This window comes from Pogona vitticeps, chromosome 1, assembly GCF_051106095.1.
Source record: "Pogona vitticeps strain Pit_001003342236 chromosome 1, PviZW2.1, whole genome shotgun sequence".
Classification (NCBI taxonomy): Eukaryota; Metazoa; Chordata; class Lepidosauria; order Squamata; family Agamidae; genus Pogona; species Pogona vitticeps.
In genome coordinates, this window is record NC_135783.1 from 357,242,878 (window position 1) to 357,270,621 (window position 27,744).

General features: G+C 43.9%; 1 protein-coding gene across 1 annotated transcript; it reads right to left on the reverse strand.

The window, feature by feature from the left end:
- Positions 1-132: 132 nt before the first annotated feature.
- Positions 133-27,744, reverse strand: LOC110071354 (cytochrome P450 2C18-like). The gene is made up of 9 exons (XM_078384631.1): positions 27,513-27,744; positions 21,183-21,345; positions 16,874-17,023; positions 11,060-11,220; positions 10,264-10,440; positions 5,928-6,069; positions 5,053-5,240; positions 1,783-1,924; positions 133-933 (listed from the first exon to the last, which is right to left on the reverse strand). Exons 1-9 carry the CDS (start codon positions 27,693-27,695, stop codon positions 752-754), a joined length of 1,488 nt encoding a protein of 495 aa, XP_078240757.1. The 5' UTR covers positions 27,696-27,744; the 3' UTR covers positions 133-751.

Below are 27,744 nucleotides of genomic sequence, written 5' to 3' on the forward strand. Positions count from 1 at the left end.
ACTTACTTGCTCCTGCCTGGTTCATGAGAAATGTAGCTTCCAAACAAGTCTCACTTCAGAGGATAAGAATAAACCATGATTTCTACTCATGGTGAAGTAAACAGAGAAAAATCAGTCATGGCAGCATTAGCCTATATCTGCAAGTTTTAATTAGTTCTATGCACAAAAAATCCAGAAACTACTGAAAACATGAAGACCTAAAAGGTCAAAGACATATGATCCAACATATTATTTTTACAGCCGTGAACAAAAGCAGTAGATATGACGTAGGCATCCTTCAGTCTCAAGAGACTATGGGAACGTAGTAGATAAAGCAGGTAAAGCACTAGATACCGATACATAAAAATGCATAAAGGCTGAACTTAAGTTATAGGTCAATACTTATAAGTCAGACAAATGTAGATATATCAGTTATACATTTTTACCTAGGTTACAAGATCTTCAATCTGATCTCCTTCCAAAAATACAAACGCTTATAGCAGTAAAAAGCACATCTGGTGTGAGCACGAAAGAACAAAATTAAAATATTGGTCGCTTGAGGAAAACAAATTAGAGCAGGCTGCTTCATCTTCTGAAGTCCAGGCCCTCCTTCTTGGAAAACAGATTCTCTGCCTCTAAGAAAAGGACTCTCAGGGATTTGCAGTTTTGATGCCCAGACAAGGTAGGCTGGAAAATGTAGACAGGCTCAGTCCCAAGTTCTGAACTGGTCAACTGCCAGATGCCATCTGGTAGGCCAGAGGCCTCCTTCTCCTTACCGAGGGAGAACGCAGAGCTGATAAGGCCGAGGGAAGGTGAGAGCAGCACTCAGAAGAGGGGTGATGTCGATGTCCTTAGGATCCTGCAGGGGCTTCAGTTTGAAGTGCTGCAGGATGGTGACCAAAAAAAGGAACAGTTCCATGCGGGCGAGGCCCTCCCCTGCGCAGATCCGTTTACCTGCAAGGGAAACCAAGGCGGGAAGGTAAGCACGAGGAGGGTCTTCCTCAACAGCTGGGGGAGGGGGAAACCTCACAACAAGGTCAAGGGGAATGTGGCCCTCCAGGAACACCTCCTCGGGACATTATCTGCAGCCTCATTTCTGGTCATTGTGGTGGGGAAGGACAAGGCAGGGTAGGAGAGGAAAAACCCAGACTGTGGGCTTGCTTTCCTTCATTCTCGCCCACAAGGAGCTAAATTTCAGGCTGATGTGACTTGGCAAACCCCTCAGGCCTGATACATGCCTGACCTCTTGGCAAGAGGGAGGAAAACAGCCACTCTTTCTTGTTAATTTGCACGATCTCATGCCCGTTTCCCTTTCAAAAGCATGCACATTCCTAGTAAGCCTAGCAGAAAGGGCTGATAGTTGAAAAAGATGCAAGCACCCAATCTACTGCTTTTAGACCTTAAAGGGCTCTAAGAAGAAGGTGCTACTGTCCTTCTCTTTGGAATGAGAGGCCTCACCTCCAAGCAAGAGGGGGAGAATGGAGCACTTCCCTCAAGCTCTTCACCCTTTGGAAACACACACACAAAGAGAGAGTGAGTGAGAGACCAGAAGGAATGGTTTAAACAAGAAGGTTTAAACACTCTCTCTGATGCTCAACATCCTTAAAAGTCAACGTGAGGAAGCAGCCACTCACCCCAGTAAGTTTGCCCTCACTGGTAAGGATAGGTCAGGAAGGGTTTGACATTGACCCCTATCAGTGACCTCCTCCCTGCCCCAGTGGTGGGAGACAAGGAAGCCCCCAAAGAGCCGGTCAGGAGTGTCGTTGGCTGGGAGACTGGCCATTGAGGGAAGAGCTCTTTTACCTGCCGAGAAGGGCATGAAGTAGTCACTCTTCCTGAAGGTCCCGTCTTTGTTCAAGAAATGCTGTGGGTCAAATTCTGTGGGGTTTGGAAACTCTTTGCTGTCGTAAAGTGCAGAGGTCAGGACGGGGAAGATGATGGTGCCCTGAGGAGAGGGAAAAGAAGTGGGTTATGCTGTTTGCTGTCTGTGTTTGAGCTTAGATGCTTCTGATGTCACTTGTGCTTCTCCTCCCTTCACCTGACCAGGAGCCAGGTTTCTAAGCCCCCTTCTCAACCCCTTTCCCTTTCCTTCTCGTTCCTCTTGGCTTTTCTGTCCATATCCAATGTTTTAAACAAAGGTGGACCTCTTAAAATCAATGAAATTGAGCTTGGTCGGGACTTATCCATTTCCCCTCTGGAGGAGATAATCTAACCTCCCAGGGGCCAACGGTGGCATTCAAGACTTTATGTTTGCCATTCATTTGGATGAGTACACAACAATTCTTGGACCTATCTAAAAACGTTTTGGCTCTTCCATCAGCCAATTTTAAAGGTAACCTGGACAAAATATCTCTCTGACTTTTCTCAAATAATCTTCTTGTCATTGTTATGTGCTGTCAAGTCAGAAGTGATTTCTAACAACCCTAAGGGTGCTTTCAAGATAAGGGCTTACCTGATTAACCTCTGAATATACATAGGAATTTATTATTATTTTTTTGGCTGCAATCTAAAGTCATGTGACAGTCTCATGATATATGAATCACTCTCTGTCTTGGCTTCAGAGAACGGTTAAGGAATTACGTACTCTTCGGAAAACTTTTAATATGTTTTAAAGCTGAGTTGTACAGTATCACATTTGAGGGGATCAGACTGGCTTTTAAAACCATTTCACTCTCCAGTCTGTTGGGTGAGGATCCCACACTAATATCATCTGGATCCTATCATGCTTGGATCAGTGTTTTTGCACCACTGTCAAGTCAGGTGTCCCATCATTTCTGTGGTGTAACTCCAGTTGCTGCTGCTGCCTCTCCCACCATCACTACCAGGTACCCAGAGGCACAATTTGCTGCGACAGAAGGGCTTCCCTGTGCATACATGATTGAAAGAAATCGGGGTTCTCCATGTGATGAGATGGGTTTTTGAGTTAAAGTCTTGTAAGGAATATGGGTTTTGTAACTGAGAAATGAGCAAGAGAGATTCCATCTTGTTTCTTTGCATAAAGTATCTTTGCTATGCTGACAGGTTGTTTTCTTGGCGAGTAGAGAGAATGTTATTCTGATAGCCTGAGAAAAGGACTTGGTGTGATTAGATGGGAATTGTTGTGACTTTTTGCGAAACCACAGTAAACCCAAATAACATCTGGTGTGTATGGGAAAGAAGTCATGTGGTGCAACAGGACTGTTTGCCTAGTAACGAACTCTGATTGGATGACATCGTGGGAAGGTGCGATAAGCCCTTACCAGTTACTCTTGAAAAAGGAACTTTTTCCTTATGGACATTGTCATTCAAGACCGACTCTTCATTCATTAGTGACACACGGGACTAACATTTACTTGGACTGATCTTTGTACTATATTGGATTACCCTTGGATTTATGGGCTTTTTCCTAAGGACTATGGATTATTTCTCTATGAACTCTTATTTTTGGAATACTTCATATTTACTATGCTCTTGTAATTTTGTAAGGACAATGGGACTTTTACTGAATTTTTCTTTTTAGTACAGGATTTTTATTCTACAGAATCATTGAGGACTATAGCCTTTTCATAACCTATTTGGATTATTTTGTTTTTATTAATGAATTACTGAACTGGAACTGTTGTTATTCTTTTTTATGGCTTTTTGTATTTTTGTAAGGTTTTTGGAACACTTTTCTATTTTTCATGTTTTCTTTGCCTCACTACAGAGTTGTAAATAACTAACTCAATGCTTATTTTCTTGCTTTGGCTTAGTTTGGTTTTGATACCTAGTAACATGCTTATTCTTTAATAAATTAAAGATTATAAAAATCAATTGGTTTCCTGAACAGTACACTTGTCTTAGGGTCATCTGAGAGTGCTGCCTCGGCCTAGCATACTTAAGGAGTCCTGTCAGTGGTGCAAGTTAAGTCTAAGGACTACAAAGCCCACTCGATCTTTTCACAGTAATATCTGAGAGTACAAGGGTGTTCTTATGTGAGCAGACCTGTAAGATGGAGTGTTTTAGCATGACTAGCTGAGCTTGGACTCACTCAGCCCGTTTTAGCGTGTGCAAACTCCTGATTGCTCTCTGTCCAGGCTTACGCAGACGTTTTCGAACGCCGTGTTCGCTCGCACTCCACACGTGTTAAAACATATGACCCTCTGGTGGAACAGTATTTTACATCGCTTTCCAACCAGAAAACACACTTGCCTGGCAAAATACCATGTTTCTGCTTACGTCATGGAGATAACTTAAAAATAAATCGTAAAAAAAAAACAGGAAAAAAAGAATGTGATAGAGGAGCATTTCTTTTTCTCAGTGGGACCATCTTCAGAGTGAAATGTTTAAGGAGTGGCTTTACCAGTTCCATTCCCCCCCCCCCCGCCGTGTGTTTTTTCACGGTGGAGCAGGGATTCAAACCCTGTCCTCTGAAGTCCTCGCCTGTCACTCTGTCCACTGCATCACAGGGGAGATCCTCTGAAATCTAGCAGGCTGGCTTGCCTTTCAGAGGGTTTCCAGGCTTCCAAATTTTATGCATATATGCTTGAAAACCGAAACCCAAGTGTGCCCCTGCCTCTTTATGATTCCCAATCCAAGCCACTGGAAGGTAGGAAAAATGTTCGGGTTTCCATTTCCATTCCAAATTTCCTCTTGGATTTGAAGGAGGGGCTCTTTAGGGTGCCCTTTAGGGGGCCGTAAGCATCCCACCCCATATTCAAGGAGAGAAAAAAGAGAGATTAAAAAATTTTAAAAATATTTTGGTCACTAGAGGACATAAGGGAACAATTCCAGTTAAAAACAACCTATTTTTTCTTTAAAAACTGACCTGTCAATGACCAAAACCCCAAAAGTAGCAACTGCTACAATGGAAGCCAGGAGGGCAACAGAAATGCACCCCAACCGTTACAGCCCCATCCCTCTCTCTTCAGCCCCCCCATTCAGTAGCATAGCCCTTGGGCTTGTGCCAACTCTGAGATAAGGCCCTCCTCAGTCTGGCCGAGATCCATATATCCCTGAGCTGCATCCGTCCACTTAGCAGTACAGAAGCAGTTAAAGCAGAGCAACTACTGTGTCCCCTTAGCAGTACAAAAGCAATAGAAGCAGAGCCAGTACCTTTGGGATGACATATTGTCGGAAGGGGGTGTCTTTGGCCACTGAGCGGGGGGCACTCAGTGGGACAAGAGAGATGAACCTCTGGATTTCGTGGATGACGGCATCTGTGTAAGGCATCTGCCCACGGTCAGCTATGCACGGCGCCCTGGCTCGGCCGACCACGCGGTCAATTTCTTCCTGCACTTTCTCTGGAAAGGGATGGGAAAGGGTCAGCACCAATTTCCTCACATGCCCTGGAAGCCCTGAAATCTGGCCAGGAGGGTTGACCTAGTGGCTGACTGCCTTACAGGCTGAATGATGGATTGGGTGGCTTGGCCGCCTCTATGTGACTTTCTTTTTCCTCTGAATAGTCTCCATTCTCCAGCTCTATTCCCTGATCCAAGAGGATGCACCCCGAGAAGCAGGGCATTATTTATTCATGGCCCAACAACGTATTTCACATAACAGGTGTTCTTCAGAAGAGTTGGGTGCCTACTTTTATTCAAGGGGAAAACAGATGCATGCTCTCTGCTTTTGAATCCTGGAAGCAGAGCAATCTTCAAGTATTATGGAAGAGTATCTCTAGACATTTAGCTCCCGTGTAGAAAGCCCTTTGTCCAAAACACAACAGCTTCCCAGTTCCCACCTCTTTTTCTGGTGGTGGTTTTGGTGGATCCTCCCTGGTTTCGCTTCCGTTTTTACGGTGCTTCTTTACCCACTGGCACCCAAGCTAACTTCTATGATCACACAAAATCCTGTCATAGAATTTGGCCTTTAGTCACCCTGGCAGGAATTCCATGGGGCTGTGATGAGACATGGAGAACCTGAAAGTGGAGACCACAGAGGGGAGGGAATGGAGTTGAGATGCCAGCAGTTAGTTGAAGGGTCTGTTTTACCTTCTACCTCTGGGTATTTCTGGAGAATCAAGAGCCCGTATCTGAGGGTCGTGCTGGTTGTTTCTGTTCCGGCTCCAAACAAATCAAGTACGGATGTTACCAGGTTTTCAGGGGTGAACTCTGATGCACTGTTCTTTTTTCCCTAAAGAAACATGAGGCATAATCAGTGCTGCCAACTTAATTGAGCTTCATAAAAATATAATATATGAAACCATGTAAAAATAGGAGAATAGAAAACAACAGAAAAGGAAAAACCAGAGATCTGTTCAGGAAAATTGGAGATATTAGAGGAACATTTTCTGCAAAGACGAACATGATAAAGGACAAAAATGGGAGGGACCTAACAGAAGCAGAAGACATCAAGAAGAGGTGGCAAGAATACACAGAGGAATTATATCAGAACGAGTTGGATATCCCAGACAATCCAGACATTGTAGTTGCTGACCTTGAGCCAGACATCCTGGAGAGTGAAGTCAAGTGGGCCTTAGAAAGCATGGCTAACAAGGCCAGTGGAGGTAATGGCATTCCAGCGGAACTATTTCAAATCTTAAAATATGACGTTGTTAAGGTGCTACATTCAATATGCCAGCAAGTTTGGAAAGCTCAACAGTGGCCAGAGGACTGGAAAAGATCAGTCTACATCCCAATGCCAAAGAAAGGCAGTGCCAAAGAATGCTCCAACTACTGTACAATTGCACTCATTTCACACGCTAGCAAGGTTATGCTCAAAATACTCCAAGGTAGGCTTCAGCAGTTTGTGGACTGAGAACTCCCAGAAGTGCAAGCTGTATTTCGAAGGGGCAGAGGAACTTGAGACCAAATTGCTTACATGCGCTGGATTATGGAGAAAGCCAGAGAGTTCCAGAAAAGCATATTCTTCTGCTTCATTGACTACGCAAAAGCTTTTGATTGTGTGGACCGCAGCAAACTATGGCAAGTCCTTAAAGAAATGGGAGTGCCAGACCACCTTATCGATCTCCTGAGAAACCTATTCGTGGGACAAGAACAGTTAGAAGAAGACATGGAACAACTGATTGGTTCAAAATTGGGAAAGGAGTACGACAGGAGGTGGGGCTCTGTTGTGGTGCTGTCAGTAGCTCCAGAGAAGAGCTCCCTGGAAAAACTGGAACAATCCGGTCCAGGATCCCCCTTTTGAAATGGAGATCTAAGGAGAGTCTAGGAGAAGTCTCTCTGAAGCAGATGGTGAGCAGCAGAAGGAGAAGAATGGGAGGCAAACCCAGACTTCTTCCCTCTGAAGAAATCACTCAGCATGGATCGGAGCGGGAGCCACATTTGGCACGGAGCCGTAACCCCTTATCGAGGGAAAGGAGAATAACCAATATAAGCTTAAAATATATAACAACTAAATAAGCTGAAGCCTTTGATTTATGAAACAGCCCCATTAAGCTGAAAATAAGAATGAAAATATTTGGCTGAAAGAAGAATAGCATCATCAAGCCTATCTTATCAGTCTGCCTCAAAAGCAAAACTATCGTAATACAGCAGACTGGTTTCAAAGCCGAGAGAGTGAGACGGAAAAATAAATCTTATGTTTCTGGAAAAGAATCCCAGATGGTAATACCATTGGACAGGATTTAAGAGACATGAGTTTTGTGAATGCAGTTTGGCTGGGACATGTTTCTCTCTGCCATTTCCTGGACTCTGTGAACTGTTAATAACAGAATCTGGTTGTTTTCTGGAGAAGAAAGAAGGAACAGACGTGGTCGACTGGACTGAGGAGCATTAAGGGGTTAAGGGAAAGACCATAAGATGAGCTTCAAGGACAACTACTGGACAGTTTGAGACTCTGTGATTGTTGTTTTGTTTGCCGGATTGGGTGTGAGACTGATAATAAAAGCTTGCTAAACTCGGGAGAAGAAATAATTGTGCCTCTGTTCTATTTGATTTTAAATTTGCAGGGTTAAAGTTGATTTTTATATTATAATGTTTGGATAAAGATTGGAGAGAGATCTAAGGGGAAGTTTATGATTAGGGGTTGGATTGTTGATAAAATTGTGGAAACTGTTGAAGGATATACAGTGGTGCCTCATACAGCGAGGTTAATCCGTTCCGGATTAACCTTTGCTGTGGGAAACATCGCACAACGGAACCAAAAATGCCATTCGTTCCAATTCCGGCAAATACTTACCGTTGTGCGATGTTTCCCTATGGCCGGCAGCCATTTTTGCGCCCTCCCCTCGCTGAACGAGGGTGCAAAAAGGCTGCACGTGGCCATTTCGGGGCGCGCAGTGGCCATTTTCGACCCACCGAACAGCTGATCGGCGGGTCGCTAAGTGAAGGTCGGTAAGCGAACGGCTTACCGACCTTCGCTCTGAAAAATTCCCCCTATCTAGATGCCGTTTTGCGATTGCTTTTGCGATCGCAAAAACGGCACCGTTGCACGATTTTGTCACTCTACGGAGCGACCGTTGTGCAGGGCACCACTGTATAAGAGGTGATCATTGTGGTTAAGGCCATAGTATTATCTATACAAACCCCATTCATTGGAAAGCCTGAGATGCCCTCCAAAACTTTAAGACAACAAATGGAGAGTGGGTCTGTTCAATCTCAAAGTTTTTGAACATTGGTACAAGAAATAGAAAAGGAATAGCAGATTACTATGCAAAAGACAATAATAACAGGGTTTCAGCAAGTGAATGAAGGTCTCAGCAAAATAGAAGATCTGATGAAAATGACGAAAGAGGGGACATTAGATGCCAAACAAAACTTAAATGAAGCTGCACAAACATAAGAAACGTCTTTATTGGGCACAACACCAAGTAACATAGATGGTTGTTGCAAACTGTCCTCTGAAGATGCTGGCCACAGAGACTGGCAAAACGCTAGGAAGAACCACCTTCAGAACATGGCCAAGAAGCCCGAAAAACCTACAACAACCATTAGATCCCGGCCGTGAAAGCCTTCGCGAATACATTAACATAGATGGGATAGAGAGTTATCCAGTGATCTATGCAGCTTCCAAAATTAAACATAATTATGTGAAAAATCTCAAGAAAGCAGAGATACTATTGTGAAAATATGGGAAGTAACAAAAATGGACATTCTGTCAGATGGGCTGAAATACTGTTCAATTCGAAAGGAAACTGAACGATGGGGTGTATTGTATAAATGGCTGCAGTTACCAGATAGTGTTGGAGTAACATAGAATTAAACTAAAATTAAATGATAAAATGAAAGCAGGAGGGTAATCAAACTGTGAAAAAGCAAAAAGTTGATTTGTTATTGTAATATGTGTTCTCCTATCCCCCTAACACTTTTTCCCTCTTCCCTATTTCCCCTTACTTTTTGTATTCCCTACCCTATCCTTAAATAACTACTTTAAAAAAAGAAGTCAAAATGGGAAAGGAGTACAAAACGGCTTTATATTGTCCTCCTGCTTATTTAACTTATATGCAGAATACATCATGCGGAAGGCTGGACTGGAGGAATCCCAAGCCAGAATTAAGATTGCCGGAAGAAATATCAACAACCTCCGGTATGCAGATGATACCACTTTGATGGCAGAAAGTGAGGAGGAATTAAAGAACCTTGTAATGAGGGTGAAAGAGGAGAGTGCAAAAAACAGTCTGAAACTCAACGTCAAAAAAACTAAGATCATGGCCATTGGTCCCATCACCTGCTGGCAAACAAGTGATTGGTTCAAAATTGGGAAAGGAGTACGACAAGGCTGTGTATTCTCACCATCATTCCGACTTCCGTTCCTGTTTCCCAAGAGACTCCCCACCCGCTGATTCACCACAGCATATCCTCTCCTGCTTCCTCCTCATGTTGTGAGTGCGCACAAGAGTAAACATATGTGCTCCTGACTGAAAATGGCATCTGGGGCTACCCTCAGATTCAGGTGAGAGGAAGCAGACAATCCTGGCAATCTATGAACCGGAAGGGATGTCTCCTTTATCCCAGGGATGCCCGGTGAGTAGAGATGAGTGGCAGGCAGGCAAATGGGGTTGGCTGGTTCTCAAGGCACCAGCTGATGCCTCGGGAAGCTTCTCCAGGCCTCCTGAAGGGGAGCGCCAGGTCAGGGCAAGCCATGCTGGCGGAGGAAGCGGAGGAGGCTGGGTTTCTGTGTGTGAGATGCGTTTAGCCCACCAGCCCCTGGCATTTCCCTCCCTGGTGCCAAGGCTGCTGGGCTGCATTCCGAGTGTTTGGTGGTGCCACCGAGGCTGCAGGGCCAGCCTAAAAAGCTGGGCATTCGGTCCACTAACAACCAGTCCTCTTAGCTTCCCCCCTCAGATCAAAAAGCTCCCCTCTGATGCGTGAGCCCATGGCTGAGATTCTCACTCCCTTGGACCATGGGCTCTGCCTTCAAACTTACCTGCTCCATTCTAATAAGGAAGCAGTCGATAAAATCCCGGGTGGCGCTGGGATCCAGAGTCTCCTTATGCTGTTTCACCACTTTGGAAACAAACTCTTTTAATTTTTCATTGTTTTTGATTAATCTCTGGTGAGGTCCAGGAATTAGGTCCATGAAAGACGGGAAGAGATTGGCCATCTGAAAGGCAAGGCAGAAGAGACATGTCCTGGTCACTGGTGTCAACCGTCCCTTTTCCCTTCCAGGGTGCTTGCAGGCAAAGAGAGCACCTGCTTCAGCTCAGTGAGAAACTGACTGGAACATACTAAGGCCAAACAAGGTCCAGTGGCTTTGTGGCCATTTCAGTGGCCCCCGTAAGCATGGCTATGACTTTTCTAGGTCTCACGGAAGGGATAGGGGAGGAAGATCCACAAAGTCTCCTTTGGGCAGCGGGAAAGCACACAGATCTACGCAATATACCTTGAACTCAAAAACCTGGTGGTGAAAACCCAAATCCTGCATGACAGGGAACTTGCCAACCTCTTCCTGCATGCCTGGCCTTTGTGAGGGGCCTGGCAGCTGGAGATGTCGGATCGTAACAGAAGACCCCTGGCCTCCAACAGAAGACCCTTCCATCTTCCTCTCTGCCGTTCTTCTCATGATGTCCAGGTAGACCATCAACCCTTTGGGGGCAGGAGGCCCTCCCCTCCCCATCACTCAGGACCACCTGTGTGTGGGCCCACAGGGGAGCCCTCTAGGCATAAGGCCAATAAAAGGTCATGGGGCAGCACCTCATGGACCAAGTGGACGAGAATCTTACCTTTGCCCAAGAAGAGCTAAAAATCTTGAAGTTGTCATTGAATTTGTCCAGGAGGGCTAGAAACCGCTCATCGTGGTAATCAAAGTGGGCGCCAAAGACGACGGAGCAGATGATGTTGGACGTAGCGCAGCTGAGCAGGAAGGTGGGGTCGAAGGGCTTCCCTGGAAGAACAAAAAGACTCCACTAGCCTCCTCGCCCAGCCAGCCAGAAACCACAGCTGGCTCCTCCCTGGAAATGGTGAAACAACTGGCAGAATCTTAACACACAATGCCATGCACACAAGGGGTAGCTGTGTGAGCGGTGCTTGCTTTTTCCAGGCTCTCTTGTGCCAAGGTGTGTGGCTGAGGGTGTGACTGACTGCCCAGCCCAAGGACACCCCTGCGCATGAGACGCTGCGTACACTGCTTGTATGCTTTTCAGTTTATGCCCCAAAATTGATTCTAGTCACACACTTTGAACTATTCTGACAATTTGAATCAGTATTTATTTTAGGGAGTACAGACTGAATGAAAGTTAACGCCATTGTTGTTGTTGTTGTTGTTGTTGTTGTTGTTGTTGTTGTTGTTGTTGTTGTCATATTTTAACAATTCCATTGCGGAACTTATTTGTACTTGCTTTTGTTATCCCTTGCAATGGCCATAAGCCCCATCAAGTGCTCCTGAAGAAAAGGAAGCTGGAATGGAAAAAACCACCGCCTGCCGGAGGTCAGTAGCGGAATGGCCTGCCTTTGTGTGGGCTCACAGCAACGACAGGCAGGACTCTTGAGCTGTTCCAAACCGAGGCAGCAAAGCCGGCAGGGATGGGGCCACTGTGGGGCACTACCAACGAAAGGCTCATTAGGCTCAGGGGCGGCACCCGGACATGAGGAGGAAGCATCCCTGTCAACTGTGTACGGCCCCCTCCGTGCCTTGTGGGTAGCGGTGGAGTCCCCAAGGTTAAGGCTAGGAAAACCCCAACTGACCACCGACAGCAATTTCTAACTTGTTAAAATCCCCCTTCGGTGGTCACCTCGGTCAACAAGGGCCACATCCAAGCTGACCTTTTGAGGTGGGTCACAATTCTCCTTGTGAAATTCCTTTTGCCACTGAACCGGAACACAGTCATACTGTAGATGAAAGCCCCCACCAGCAGTCAAGTTGAGACGTGAGCAAACTCCCATCCAGACCTTGTGCAGAGCCAAGCAGACCCAAGAACGAAGCCAGAGTTTCCTTCAGAGCCAGGAGTTCCAAAAAGGCGGGGGGCACTCCAGAGCAGGGACAACGGACACATAAGAGTTTCTTTCTTTCTTTCTTTCTTTCTTTCTTTCTTTCTTTCTTTCTTTCTTTCTTTCTTTCTTTCTTTCTTTCTTTCTTTCTTTCTTTCTTTCTTTCTTTCTTTCTTTCTTTCTTTCTCTTCCTTCCTTCCTTCCTTCCTTCCTTCCTTCAACTTCTATACTGCCCATCTGGCTCCAAGGCCACTCTGGGCTGTTTACAACATGTAAGAAAACAGCAGGGCAGAAGAAATGGGTGAAAAAAAACATATACATAATGAGATTGTGTTCATGTTCTAACGATTGTCAAAAAACAGAACAACCACCACCGAAAACAGGCCTGGGGACAAAACCCAGGTGCAGCTTCCAGAGATGTGCATCAAGAACGCTTTGAAAGAACATAACAGAGCACACCACAAACACCTTGTATGGAGAATCCGGGATGTCACACAGTCGGGAAGAGAATGCTTAGAAAAAGAACTTGGAAAAGGTCTATTTGACCATGAGCATGACCCAGAAGACGGTGACAGTCCTTTGAACAGGAAGAAAAACCATCCTAAAATCAAGAGCAGAAATCCCTAAGAGATATAGGGCAACCTACCAGAAGCAACAGAGAATAAGGAATTTTTGCAGAAAGCAAGAACAGTGTTCTGCAGAAACCTTGCAAAATTTGATGGAACCTCCCCAATCCATAGACTTTGTCTCCCTAAAATAAATACTAGCCAGCATGTTTCCCTGGAAGAGACCATGATGTTGAGGCAAGAGTGTGAGGGCAAGAGGAGAAGGGGACGACAGAGGATGAGATGGATGGACAGGGTCATCGAAGCGACCAACATGGATTTGACCAAACTCCGGGAGGCAGTGGAAAACAGGAGGGCCTGGCATGCTCTGGTCCATGGGGTCACGAAGAGTCGAACATGACTAAATGACTAAACAACAACAATAAAGCAAACATGCGGAGTTATTCCGTATAGTGCGCGACCTATCCGGAACTGGTCCAGGTGATAGGCCTCCCCCTAGTTTTTCACCTGACCAGTTTGCAGCCTTTTTAAAATCTAAAGTGGAGGCCATTCGCCGGGACCTCTCTCCTTTTTTGAACACAGTGAGTCGAGCTGAGATGTCCAGCGCTCCATTTTGCCCGGTAACTTTTGACACCTTTCAGCCTGTCACGCCTGATTCTGTAGCCAGGGCACTTGATCGCTGTCGAGCCTCCTCCTCCTCCTTGGACCCTTGCCTAATCAAAGCAGCCAGGCCGATAACAACAGAATGGGCCACTGTAATAATAAATGGGTCTTTCCTTGAGGGCAGGTTTCCTTCTGCCCTCAAGGAAACACTCATTAGGCCCATAAGAAAAAAACCTAGTTTGGTGGCAGACGAAATTGGCAATTATAGGCCCGTCGCCAATGTTTCTTTCATGAGCAAAGTGGTCGAGAGGGTGGTGGCTGATCAGCTCCAAGCTCACCTGGACGAAACAGACACCCTGGATCCATTTCAGTTGGGCTTCAGGCCGCGCCATGGTACAGAGACGGCATTGGTCGCCCTGTATGATGACCCGTTGAGGGAGGCCGACAGGGGCAAAGTGTCTCTGCTGGTCCTCCTCGACATCTCAGCGGCCTTTGATACCGTCAACCATGGTATCCTCCTGGGGAGGCTCTCTGAGCTGGGAACCGGTGGCCTGGCATTGGCCTGGCTCTGTTCCTTCTTGGGGGACCGTCCCCAGAGAGTGCAGCTGGGGGAGAATGTGTTGGCCCCATGGAGCCTCAATTGCGGGGTCCCACAGGGGTTGATCATCTCCCCAATGCTGTGTAACATCTATATGAGACCGCTGGGTGGGGTCATCAGGGGGTGTGGGGCTTCGTGTCATCAATATGCCGATGACACCCAGCTCTACATCTCCTTTTCACCAACTGCAGGTGATACTGTCCTGTCCCTTCAGCACTGCCTGGAGGCCGTACTGAAATGGATGCAGGAGAATGGGCTGAGGCTGAATCCGGATAAGACGGAAGTTCTGAGGGTGGGTGCCCCCGTGGTAGGTGGCTTGGGTGGCTCTCTCACATTTGGGGGGGTCACCTTGGCCGCGAAGAGTGGGGTTCGTAGCTTGGGCATACACTTGGACCCGATGCTCACCATGGAATCCCGGGTGGCTTCTGTGGTCCGCACTGCCTTCTTCCATCTCTGGCGGATTGCCCGGCTGCGACCCTACCTTGACTCGGGGGCGCTCACCACCTTGGTACATGCGCTCGTAATCTCAAGATTAGAGCACTGCAACGCGCTCTACGTGGGGCTGCCTTTGAGGCTGATGCGGAAACTTCAGGTGGTGCAGAATGCGGCGGCCAGACTCCTTACTGGAGTGAGAAAACACCACCATATTTCTCCTACGTTGGCCGCATAGCATTGGCTGCCCATCTGTTTCCACGTCAACTTCAATGTTTTAATGCTTACTTATAAGGCCCTAAACGGTTTAGGACCTCGATACTTGGCGGGACGCCTTCACCCACCAAGTTCTACCCGGATCACCCACGCGAGTCAGGAGGTGAGGCTGAGGAGCCTGACGCCGAGAGAGGCCCGGAAGGAGAAAACATGAAACCGGGCCTTCTTGGCGGTGGCTCCTCGCCTTTGGAACAATCTCCCTCCAGGAATTAGTGCGGCCCCTACGCTGGGCATCTTCAAAACCCAATTAAATACATGGTTATTCATTCAGGCCTTCCCTCCAGCCAATTCTTGATTTTCTTCTTTTTCTAATTTATCCTATTTTTTAGTTTCTCTAGTTGTTTTGTATTTGTTATGTATTAGTTGTGTTTTATTGTTTAATTTTATATTGGAAGCTGCCTAGAGTGGTCCATCGGTCCAGATAGGCGGGGTATAAATAAAATAAAATAAAATAAAATAAAATAAATGCTTATAGCATAATTTCAAACCTAACTTGAGCAATTCTCTTTATATTATATGAACGAAATGTTTTATTACGGTCATTGACCAGCAAAATTAAGATACATTATTAAATTTGGGAACATAAAACATTAAAAATACTAAAACACCAAAGGACTGAAAACATCCATATACATATATATAAAACCATATTCAAACATCTTAGTAAATATCTCCTTCATCCCTATCATAGGCCTTATCTATGGCCTTTTAAAGCTTACATTGAATGCCAAAATTGTTACTTTGAAGCTCGTAGAGCCCGTGTGAACATTATCAATTTATACACCAATTTACAGATTCTATAGCTGCACTTTAGGTGGAACCTTTCCTTCACGGATTTTGATTGCAGCAGCACAGAATTTGGCTACTTTTTCAGCATATCTGAATTTAGCCCAGTATATCTGTCAGGGCATTGCCCTGTCAGCAGAAGCTGTGTGTAATGTGCCTCTGTTCGTCCAGGAAATGCCCTTATGTAAGGGTTAACATGGACTTCTCGAATGTCAGAATAAAAAGCACAGTGAAGTAACACGTGGGAGATAGATTCAATCTCACCAGAGTTACAGCGGCATAAACATTTAGTGTAAGGGATGTTGTTATACCTCCCATCCTGGACTGCTGACGGAAATGCATTGAAGCGGGCCACAGTAAAAGCTTTGTGTTGTTTAGGTGTTAGGGGTAAGTAGAGATATTTTGCCGGTTTCAGTGGGAGCATTGCATTGTCAACTGTAAACCTATTTCTGATAATACCAAGATCCTGCTGCCTTTCTGTCTCAATAATACGCTGCCTAAGATTACGCTTGGCCTTAACGTATCCCATTTGTTGGATACTTTCTACTGAATAGCCACATCTGTTGCTCTCTTCCAAGGTGACTGATGGTTATCCTGTAATACCAGTGAAGTCAGTCCAATTGGTTGAAAGGTTAGTTTTAGCCAAAAGTTAAAAATAGCCAGCCAAGCTCTGGCTTCAACCTTCAGGTAGCCCACTTCAAACCTGAGGGCTGCATTAGATACTTCTCTTGGAACTTGTAATATAGCCCTCACAAATTTGGACTGAACTACTTCTAACTGGAAAAAAGGATAAATGAAAAATAATAGGACTAATATTCATTCAATTCCCTTAGCAGTTTACTCCTTGGCAGCCAGCATTCTCTGAATTGTTGCACATTCCACTCAACCAATAAGAAACCTTCCTGGCAACTAAGGGCTTGGCTAGACCGCTGAGTTGGAGCTGGCTGATGCTGTGCGAAGAGGGTCCCTTACAGTTGCTTAGATACCACAAGCAGAGATTGCATGGTTTCAGGTCCGAAAACCACACTGCACATCAAGAGACTTTGCTTAGCACAATCAAGAGCTTCTTTCCTTTCTAAAGGTAAAGATTTGTCAAGATCACTCAGTGGGTGGATGGCCAGCGGCTGCCTGGCCCTTTGAAATGAAAAACATCTGCTTGGCTTTCCTTCAGAGGGGAAGGGAGGCATAGCTCTCCATTTCTTTTTCATGGTTGCTGACTGACACAGCACATCAGTGATGCTTCAACAGGACTTTAAAGAACCCTTCAAAGCAGGACTGATCTCCTAGGTTTTAGGCAGACCCCTTCTCAAGAAAATGACTGAGGGGAGGGGTCAGTGGTCCTGACCTACCTTTTGTGTCCTGTAGCTTTTCCAGCAGATACCGGGATTCCTCCTGGATCCTCTCCTCGATGCTCTTCTTTCCCATTCCAAAGTTACGCAGGGTGGTGAGGGCAAAGCGCCGGAGTACCTTCCATCTTTCCCCATTGCTGGAGATAATCCCTGGAACCAGGGAGAAAGACCACACTAAGCATGCAGATCTGAATGTCCGAAACCCATTTCCTATATTATTTGCCAACATGGTTACTCCTTTTATCTTGGAAGGCCATATTTCCCCAATAGTGGCTTTACTGATTTTCCTGGGCTTTACCAGGAAAATATTACTTTCCTGGGCTCCATGATCACTGCAGATGGAGACAGCAGCCACGAAATTAAAAGACGCCTGCTTCTTGGGAGGAAAGCGATGACAAATCTTGACAGCATCTTAAAAAGCAGAGACATCACATTGCCAACAAAAGTCCGAATAGTCAAAGCTATGGTTTTTCCTTTTGTGATGTATGGAAGTGAGAGCTGGACCATAAAGAAAGCAGACCGCCGAAGAATTGATGCCTTTGAATTGTGGTGCTGGAGGAGGCTCTTGAGAATCCCCTAGACTGCAAGGAGAACAAACCTATCAGTTCTAAAGGAAATCAACCCTGAGTGTTCACTGGAAGGGCAGATCCTAAAGCTGAGGCTCCAGTACTTTGGCCATCTCATGAGAAGAAAAGACTCCTTGGAAAAAACTTGATGTTGGGAAAGTGTGACGGCAAGAGGAGAAGGGGACGACCAAGGATGAGATGGCTGGACAGTGTCTGCGAAGCAACCAACATGAATTTGACACAACTCCGGGAGGCAGTGGAAGATAGGAGGACCTGCTCTCCTACTGTTCCAGAATTCTCCAGAATGATCAAAGATAAAAACACGTTAATCATGCAAACATCTCTAGACCAAACAACAACAAAAATAAGACAGAGTGGCACCTTACAGACTAGCTTTTCTGGATACATTCCTCTTACTTTGTCTCTGGAATTAAATGAACAAGGGTTCGGTCTTTCCCCAGATCCATTCCAAATCTCAATTAAATGTCTGTTTTATTTATTACATTTATGTTCCACCTTCCTGCCATAAAGGGACACTCAAGGTCTCAGCGGCATAAAAGATCTATACTTTGATGATATAAAAGACGTCGGTTTTGCCGAATGCAGCTTTTCCACGAGGTAAGCAGTGGATTGTTATGTTACAATCTGGATTCTGCCACCTGATCATTAGTTTGTTTGCATAATTCAACTGTCTTACTCAAATGAATCAGTCTTAGACTGAATTATTTTAAAAAGAAAATGAGTGAAGATTAGTTTAGTCAATGGGAAGAACATGTAATTTGAGGAAAATGTGTAAAAAGTGTTCATAAATTCCAATATGGGATAAAGATCAGCATCTCACAGCACAATGTAAAACAAGGCCAGGGAGAAAATCTCAGGATATTGTAATTTTGTAGGCCTGAACCTGGAGTAAATATTATATTACTGAACTTCCATAATGAGCAGATATGTGACTGCTGAGTCACTGTGACAGAGAAGAGGATGATGCAATGTCTGAAGAAGAGCTGACATCCGGGTGGAGAAAATGATGTAATGTGTCCAGTGACTGGACAGAAGAAGCTCTGTAAATGTATATAAGAGAACAGCGTGTACATAATGTATTCTTCTCCTTCTATCACTCGCTGCTATCCTCTATACCTGTTTGTTTGATGATTGCCGGCTACGCCAAAGTGCTGCCGATCTGAATATCTATATATTTTTTATAATACACGTGTCTTGCTATAGAAGAATAATGTGTGTGTGTCTTCAATCAATTAACTCTGCATATTTTTCACGTCGCTAAGCTGACTGTAAATGCATGTAGAATTTGACCAGCAATCAAAAATGGAACCGACAGCCTTCCACACCCTGATTGTAATTGTTAAATGACCTCATTGAACAACCATCCATGTGAGCTGATTCCCCCCCCCCATTTTTTTATCTCAGTGCCTCTTCCCTCCTCCTGGGTGGAGGATATGGTCCCACCTCCTATGAGTACTAGGTAAAGGTAAAGGTTCCTGTGATGTGTAACCCCTGCTTATTTCTCCAAACAAAGGCATAATCAATTATTGATAAAATATATCTATTCCCCTTCTTGGTAACTTTAGGTAGAGGTCCCACTCTATCTAATTTCTTCCAGTATATTTTTAGGATTTTTATCTCTTATTAAATAGAGTAACTCTCCAGGTAAAATAGAATAAAATAGAATAAAAATGCCCAGACGCATTTTTCATTTGTTCCAAAGAAGTGACACTCTCATGCTCCATCCGCTTCTCCAAACATTGAACTAATTTAGCCACCAATTGGGAATAAGATTTATTAGGCTTTTTTGTCAGAGTGCGAAATATTCTGCATTGATGCCATATCTTGAATACACCATTTTCCTACAAGCCTCGAAGTCTCTGGCCTGCTCTAGAGGCATCTGTGAATACAGCACAGCTAAATCTCCACTTATTTGGGATCTCAGCAATATCATTCTTTCTTCTTTCACTTTAAAATCCCAGCACGCACATTGAAAGGAAATTAGAAAAGATTCTGGGCAATCACCTTTTCTATATTGAGGAAATTTCTTTAGATCTATTTTTGAGAGATTTCTCTCAGCATTGCTGTTGTTGTTATTTTGAGAGGCCAATTTCAATTATTTCATTTCTAATTGAAACTCAATTTCTCTTGTTTCAATTCGATTTGTCCGGCCTCATCCTCAACTTTAAGTTCTCAAGCTTTTTCTTCAGCCCTAGGTTTTTCTCTAATTTCTAATTCTCTGTTTCTTTCTTTGATCTCTAATTCTTTAAGCTTGAATTCCTGTAGTAACCTCCATTTTTCAAACTCTTGGGAGCTTAGATCACATTCTCTCCCTGAGGCACCTTCGTGGGTCTCCTCTTGTTCCACAGGTAGAGGAACTTCATTTCCCTCAACTTCATGAGGTAAAACTTGTGCCTCTTCCATTGCCTCCATTACTAGCTTTTTATTTCGTTCAGGTGGCATACGTATGTGTTTTTCTTTAGATAAGAGTTGATTTATATTGCAGAGAGATAGTCAAGCCTCTTTTTAAAATATTTTTTCCTTTCTCAGATACTTTGTAGCTCTCCCTTGGCAGCTAAGGGTGGCTAGACTTTTTCTTTCTGGCACCTCGCCAGCCACGCTGTTCCTTCTTGCCTCCAGACCCAAAACACTTCTTGCCTCCAGACCCAAAACAACTTCTGATCTTTTTCACGCCTCTGCTTGTTCCTATTACCTCAGACCTGTATTGACCCTGGCTTCCACTTTTTCTCCTCAAGTGCTCTCTTAACTCTTGGAGCCTTGGATTCTAAATTAGCCCACTGGGTCTCTTCAAATCCTGAGGTAACTTCAACCAGATTTTTTTTCTCAGAGTCATTCCCTATCTTTAATCCCACCCCCAAAAAATCTGTGTTCAGGTGGCTCCACTGCTAAGCTTTCCCACAAAAGCTCTAGTGAGTCACCCACTCCTTCACGACAGATCACTCACTAAAAGACACTCTTGACTCAGAAAAATTCCTTTTAAACTTTGGCTTTATTCATATCCTGCCACTGCCACCACTTGTGACTTGGTGATAGTGAGAAGAACTAATAATAGAGATAAGCTGGTCAAGATAAACAATAGAGCAGGTGGTGAAGGTGGCAAGATATATAATATTTGAATGGTTATACTGTATGCATTGAATAAAGAACATCTCTGATTATACTTAAAGTTAATACCTTTCATTAAATCAGTTCTATTGGCAGCAACCTGACAAGTGTCTGAATAGAGTTCTTGAGAGGTTGTGGATAAAAGAAATCAACTGGTGGCAGTGAGAAAAAGGGGGAACGTCCCAATTGTTATCGGCTGGTGAGAAGACATATTGTGAGCCCTTTGTTTGGGGAAATAAGCAGGGGTTACACATCACAGTTCCCCTTGACATTTAGTTCATTTGTGTCCAAGGAGCGCAGTGTTCATCTCTGTTTCCAAGCCATAGAGCCAGCATTTGTCTGAAGACAGTTTCTGTGGTCAAGTGGCCAGCACGACTAGACACGGAACGCCATTACTTTCCCACCAAGGTGGTACCAATTTACCTATTCGCATTTTGCATGCTTTCAAACTGCTTGGTTGGCAAGACCTGGGACAAGCAATAGGAGCTCACTCCATCGCATGGATTCTATCTTACGACTGCTGGTCTTCTGACCTTGTAGTACAGAGGCTTCCGTGGTTTAACCCGTAGCACCACCACGTCCCAACCCTATGTGGACTAGCAAGCAGCAAAACCTACCTTCCCCTTTGCTGATTTTGTCAGCCAACGGTAGGCGTCCCTTGGATGCAAATTCATCTGCGCGATCAATCAGTGCTTCTTTTATGACGTCATAGCCATGGAGAACCACGACAGGTAACCGTCCGAAATGCACGGTGAACACAGGGCCGTATTTCTCACTGAGCTGGAGAAAGACCAGGGAAAGACCAGTTGTCCTTGCAATAACTCAAAAACATTGCACAAGTATTAATAGTTTGAAAGTGGTCCATTCAACAGGGAAAAAGGAACTGAAGCTTGATGCTGTACAACCCTGCCTGTCCCCAGAGCCTGGCAAAATCAGGTTTTGGACTCTGTCTCTCTTGAGTTTTCCATAGACCTTGCTTCACCTCTGAATGCAATATTAAATAAAGATCTCTTGGGGGAAATGATGGAGTGGAACTTGTTTTAGCAAGCCACTTCATCAAGTTTGGGAGGCAGGGTCAGGGTATAAGAAGGAGTTTGACAAAGGTGTTCCATGCACAGATTTGGCTTTCCTTATCTCCTTCTCTATCTCACAAATTGTTACAGCTGATCACTCAAAAGAGGAGAGGAAGTGAAGGAAAGAGAAGAATCTCTTGAGTGATTCGATATACTGTAGATAATTTGCCAACTTGGGAAAGTTAAAATTTAAACCAAAGTACATTGGTGAGCAGGTCCTGTCTGCACATGCTAGTGAATACAGGAGATCTATGTCTTTAACGCATTGTAGAACCATTGAGTTGGTACTACAGTATCATAAGGCTGACTCAGAAAGAAGTCCATAGAGAAGCCTATAGGATGTAATTTGTTGGTAAATTTGTGAGTCATGCGCTGGCAAAGAGTTTGAAAAATGGAGGTATTTTTGTAAATACCCGCTGGTTGTGGGAGCATATACCACCTTCAAACAGAATTTGAATGAATACAAACAAGCTTGACATTCCACTGATTGAAGGCCAACCTCCAAATGCAAGGCAGGTGAAGATATGCATCTTGGCATGGCAAATAGGAGTTGCAGCGAGTTTGACAGGACACTTTCAACTGAGGGATTGAAAGCATTTATCCAAATCACAATACCATACAGGAGCTGAGCAAGAATTTTGTACTTAACTATCTGTAGAGCACGAGGGATGAACTGCCCATACAGTGGTGTCATCTAAAAACTTTGCTTGTATTGTTATCTACCTGCACTGCTGCTTGTCTATGGTGAGACCAGGAGACGGTACGTGAGAAGACAATTCCCAAGTATTTAAATGTTTTAACTTGTTCTATATGCTGGCCCTCAATAACCCATTCTTTAACTTTACTATGCCTAGAGAAAACCATTATTATGGTTTTCTAGAAGTTAATTGTTAAAAGGTTGTTCCTGCAGTAACTCATAAATGCACATAGAATTCATTTAAGATCAACTTCTGATAGTGACATGATAACTGCATCATCTGCGTATAGTAGTAAGGGCACATTGATTTTAGCCAGTTTCAGAGGGTGAAATTCAGGTGCTGTGCAGCTTTTAGGAAGGTCATTTAGGCGCAGATTAAATAATGTAGGTGCCAGAATACAACCTTGGCGAACCCTTCTGTCTGCCTGAATGGGGTTTGATAGATTCCCATCGACTCCACATCTCGGCTTAATTGTGGTCTGTTAGTAGAAGCTTTTGATACCTTGGTGCATGCGCTCGTAATCTCAAGATTAGATCACTGTAACGCGCTGTACGTGGGGCTGCCTTTGAGGCTGATGCGGAAACTCTAAGTGGTGCAGAATGCGGTGGCCAGGTTCCTTAGCGGAGCGAGAAAATACCAACACATCTCTCCTATTCTGGTCGCGCTGCATTGGCTGCCCATTCGGTTCCGCATCAACTTCAAAGTGTTAATGCTGACTTATAAAGCCCTAAATGGTTTAGGACCTCGATATTTGACGGAACGCCTTCTCCCACCAAGGTCTACCCATATCACCCATGTGAGTCAGGAGGTGAGGCTGAGGAGCCTGATGCCGAGAGAGGCCTGCAAGGAAAAAACTAGAAATCAGGACCTTTTGGCGGTGGCTCCTCGCCTCTGAAACAACCTCCCTCCAACAATTCGCGCGGCCCCCTCGCTGCGTACCTTCAGAAATCAATCAATAACATGGATGTTCATGAAGGCCTTCCCTCCAGTTAACCCTTGATTTTTTTCTTTCTCTTTTTCTTTTTTTCTTCTTTTCTTTTCTCCCATCTTGAATAATTTATTAACTTTAATGTATGTTATATTTTATATGTGCATGTTTTTTATATATGTATTGGAAGCCACCCAGAGTGGTCGGAAGACCAGATGGGCAGGGTATAAATCAAATAAATAAATAAATAAATAAATAAATAAATAAATAAATAAATAAATAAATAAATAAATAAATAAATAAATAAATAAACAGACAGACAGACAGACAGACAGACAGACAGACAGACAGACAGACAGACAAACAAACAAATAAATAAATAAATAAATAAATAAATAAAAGAGCCACTTATCAATTGAGGAAGAGTAGAGTTTTTCCCATAAATTTCCTCTGGGTGCTGAGTTGAAGGCAGACTTTATATCTATAAAAGCTGCAAACAGGCCATTCCCATGACAGCCCTTATACTTCTCTGCAAGGTGATTCAGTACTATACAGTGGTCAAACGTGGAGCGGTTCTTCCTAAAACCAACCTGTTCATTTCCTAAGAGATCCTCTTCCTCAATCCATATGATTAATCTGTTATTAAGATATCTAGAGTAAAGCTTGCCCACTATTGACAGAAGGCTAATTGGTCTATAATTTGAGGGTTTGTTCCCCTTCTTATAGATTGGTATCACTATTGCCTCTAACCAGGAGTATGGAATTTGCCCAGTGTTATTAATGAATATAAATAGATGAGATAAAGGGGGGGCACCAGTCTACATTGGTCTTTAAAGACTTCTGGTGCCTTCCTTGGTTTTAGGCAAGCTATTAGTGGCCTTATATATTTTCAGTTACCGGTTCAGTTCAGTTAATGTTATTAACAGTTTGTGATGGTTTAGTTTCCTCGAATATTCTGGTAAAGTACTGTTCCCATATATTTGCTGGGATACTACAGCAAGCTGATCCTGTTTGAGTGCCTAGTGCTCCAGAGACCAAGGCTCAGAATAGCACACAGTCTATTAAGATGTTCCATTGTTTTTGAATTGATTGTTTCTTTTTCTGGGCAATCAGGGTTTTATATTGGTTTTTAACTACATAGTACTCCTGGGGGAGAACTGCCAGATTCTTCTTCCTATATTGCATGTATATTTCTCTAAGTTGTTTTTTTTTATGGGAGCATTCCTTATCAAGCCATTTAGGAGTGTACCTTCCCAGTTGTTTATGGGTATGAGATTGTTTGGGATTAGAACAGATTGTATTGTTAATACTAGGGAGTTGTAGTTTGTCACAGTGGAAGCCAAAGTAGATTCCGTAGGTGCTGTTATTAAGTTTCTTAATTTCTCACTGAGATGAGATTTTAAGAAACTGGCGACTTTTACATTAACTTCATCTGTCCAAATTAGACATTTGTACCATACTGATTAGACATTGTCACCTAAATCGTGTTCAGGGGGAAGATGTACAGTGGACCCTCAACTTACAGATGGCTCGACTTACAGACTTTTCGAGTTACAGACTTCTCTGGCTGCAAAATTTCGGTTCAACATGCAGCCTGAGAATCAACCTACAGAACAGAAAAAACCCAAAATGAAACAAAAATGGATCAAAAACGGGATTAATCAGTTTTCAATGCATTGTAGGTGAATGGAGACTTGACCTACAGACTTTTCGACCTGCAGCCACTGTTCCAATACGGATTAATTCCATAAGTAGAGCATCCACTGTATTGGGTTTAGAAGTGACAAGGTTAAAATTACGGGTAAATGATCGCTATCTGTTCTATGTCTGACAGAGAATTCCTTAACCATCCTGGTTAAAGATGGAGAAATTAACATATAGTCTACCACACTACTACCCCTCCCTGATACAAAAGTAAATTCTGCACAATTATCAAACAGTTCATTGCCATTTACAGTGGTGCCTCACTTAACAGGCACCCCATTTAATGACGAATCCATATAGCGATTAAGTTTTTGCGATCGCAAAAGTGATTGCATTGCGAAGTTTTAAATGGTAAGAAATCGCTTTGCGATGATCGGTACGCTGTTTCGCTTACTGATTATCGCATAGCAATGATTTTCTAACAGCTGATCGGCAGTTCCAAAATGGCCACCGAGTTAAAAAAAGGCCACCCGCTGTCTTTTTCCGCCGATTCCTCACTTACCGGGCAGCGAAAATGGTGGCCGTATGGAGGATTTTTGCTTAAAGGAATTTTTTTGTCCATAGGAATGCATTAAATGGGGTTTAATACATTTCTATGGGCTTTTTATTTTCGCATAGCAACAAAATCGCTTTGCAGCAATTTTTGCTGCACGGATTATTGTCGCTATGCGGGGCACCACTGTACAATGTAAAGAGTAAGACGTTCTACCATCCGGGCCAGGCATATCCCACTATAATTGATCTCTTGAGAGAGTCTGTACCCCAGACATTGGAAGAATAAAGAATGTCATTGTTCGATCCAGTTCTTGCATTCAGGTCTCCCATAGGTATCACATGTGCATTGGGGGGCTATGGATTCTAAGTTTGTAATATAAACTTCCAATTAGTTCCATATTTGAGTTATTTGATTTTTGGAAGACAACAGAGGAATATAGGCACTGATAATCAAATAAGCGCTTGACCTGATAACAAGTAAGGCGGCCATAGCAATTTTGTCACAATGTGGCAGCCATTTAACCCTAGCCTCCAAAGCAGTAGAGAACATTAGAGCCATCCCTGCTTTTGGATGACCCTTTCCACTGCTAGGAACTTCATAGCTGTTAAAGCACCAGATAGCCATTCAAACTAATATTATCAGTGCTCCAGGTTTCCTGTACTGCAATTATATCGTGTAATGTTAAATAACCCAGTATTCCTGGGTCACTGTGTCTGGAGGCTCAACCAGCTATGTTCCATGAAGGGATTTTCAATAAGCAGGTCTTTGGAGTTGGGGCTATCTTTTGGGCTTCAATATTAACATCTGGGTATACAACAATATTTCCATGCTAGTAGGTTATCTGGGGCATCCAGCTAGGTTTCATAGTGTTTGTGTTTAAACACTCTGGCTCGTTGCAATGATTATTTGGTCAGTTTTATTTATTTATTTATTTATTTATTTATTTATTTATTTATTTATTTATTTATTTATTTATTTATTTATTTATTTATTTATTTATTGAGCTTATATGCCGCCCATTTAGACAAAGTCTACTCTGGGAGGCTCACAAAACACATAATAAAAACAATTAATATGAAATAACAGCTTCCAACATTAACACAAAACAGAATAGATAAAGATAAAGAGAGAGAATTACATAGTGTCCAGAGGGAAGGCCTGTCTATATAACCAGGTCTTGAGTTGCTGGTATTTTTCTGGCTTTCTCCGGTGTTTTCAGTGTGTGCCATTTATTTTCTTATTTTGCAGTCACTTCTCTTGCTTTTCTTTTTCCTTGCGGCGGAGTTATTTGGTCATCTTTGTTCCTTAGGTCATTTTGCATTACATCTAGCATTTGGAATAAGGGTTTAAAGTCCATCTTATGGAGTTAGTTAGTATGACCGTATAATAATAAAAAGAGTGAAGAATCTGGGAAACTGGTTTGGAGGCAGTACAACCCGATCGTCGATGGCTGCAGCAGCGCCTATAATCAGAAGAGCCACAGGGACTCTGCCTGCCCGTCTGACTACTCATGGAGAGACACAAATATTTTCAGCAATTGGCAATGATTCCGTTGGGTTTTTGACCACTTCGCTACAATGTTCCTGAAGTGGATTTTAACCAGAAGGAACACAGTTTGGGGGCTCAGAGGTTCACCAAGGCTTTTGTCTCTCTTTTGTTTTTGCTGAAAGAGGCTAACACAGTGACCTCTCGGCAAACATTTTTCTCCTAAGTCACACAATAAGTCTGCCTTTTTCATGCAGGGCTGTCTGGGCAAAAACCAGATGCGGAAGATGTGTTAAATACAGCATTCTAGCATAGTTTTGCATTCTTTGGCCCTTCCTTCAAACTCAGCATTTCTATGCCCCCCACCCTCCCTGCCTTTTCTCCCTTATCCTTCCTCTGCTCTTGACTCTGGACTGAATGGCAGACTGCAAACTAACTTCGCTCGGGGTTGTTTCAGCTGCTGAATAAATCAAACCTGGAGAGTCAGCGAACGAGAGCCATCCATGAAACCACAACCCCTTAGAGAGAGCCTGGTAGTGGGGGGACTTCCTTCTGCAGCTCACCTGTTCGAGAGCCTTACTGAGGAAGTTGGTCTTCAGCTGCAGGATGTTCCCCACAAGGGGCAAAGGCGTTGGGCCCGGCGGCAGCCTTCCCTTGCCCTGCGTCCTGCTCCTCACGGCGGCCAAGAGGAGAAGGGAAGAGAGACAAACTCCCAGGAAAAGGGTGACCGTGCCCAGAGGCTCCATGGTGGCTGGCAGTGGGCGCAGCAGGATCTCCAGAGGCCAGGAGGGGGAC

Bases quoted from the DNA above. Each gene is read 5' to 3' on its own strand.
- LOC110071354 (XM_078384631.1), bottom strand. From the start codon at position 27,695: ATGGAGCCTCTGGGCACGGTCACCCTTTTCCTGGGAGTTTGTCTCTCT. The intron at 21,346-27,512 runs GTGAGCTGCAGA...GTCTTTCTCCAG, and splicing joins TCAGTAAGGCTCTCGAACAG to CTCAGTGAGAAATACGGCCC. The intron at 5,241-5,927 runs GTAAAACAGACC...ATCCCTTTCCAG, and splicing joins GAAATACCCAGAGGTAGAAG to AGAAAGTGCAGGAAGAAATT.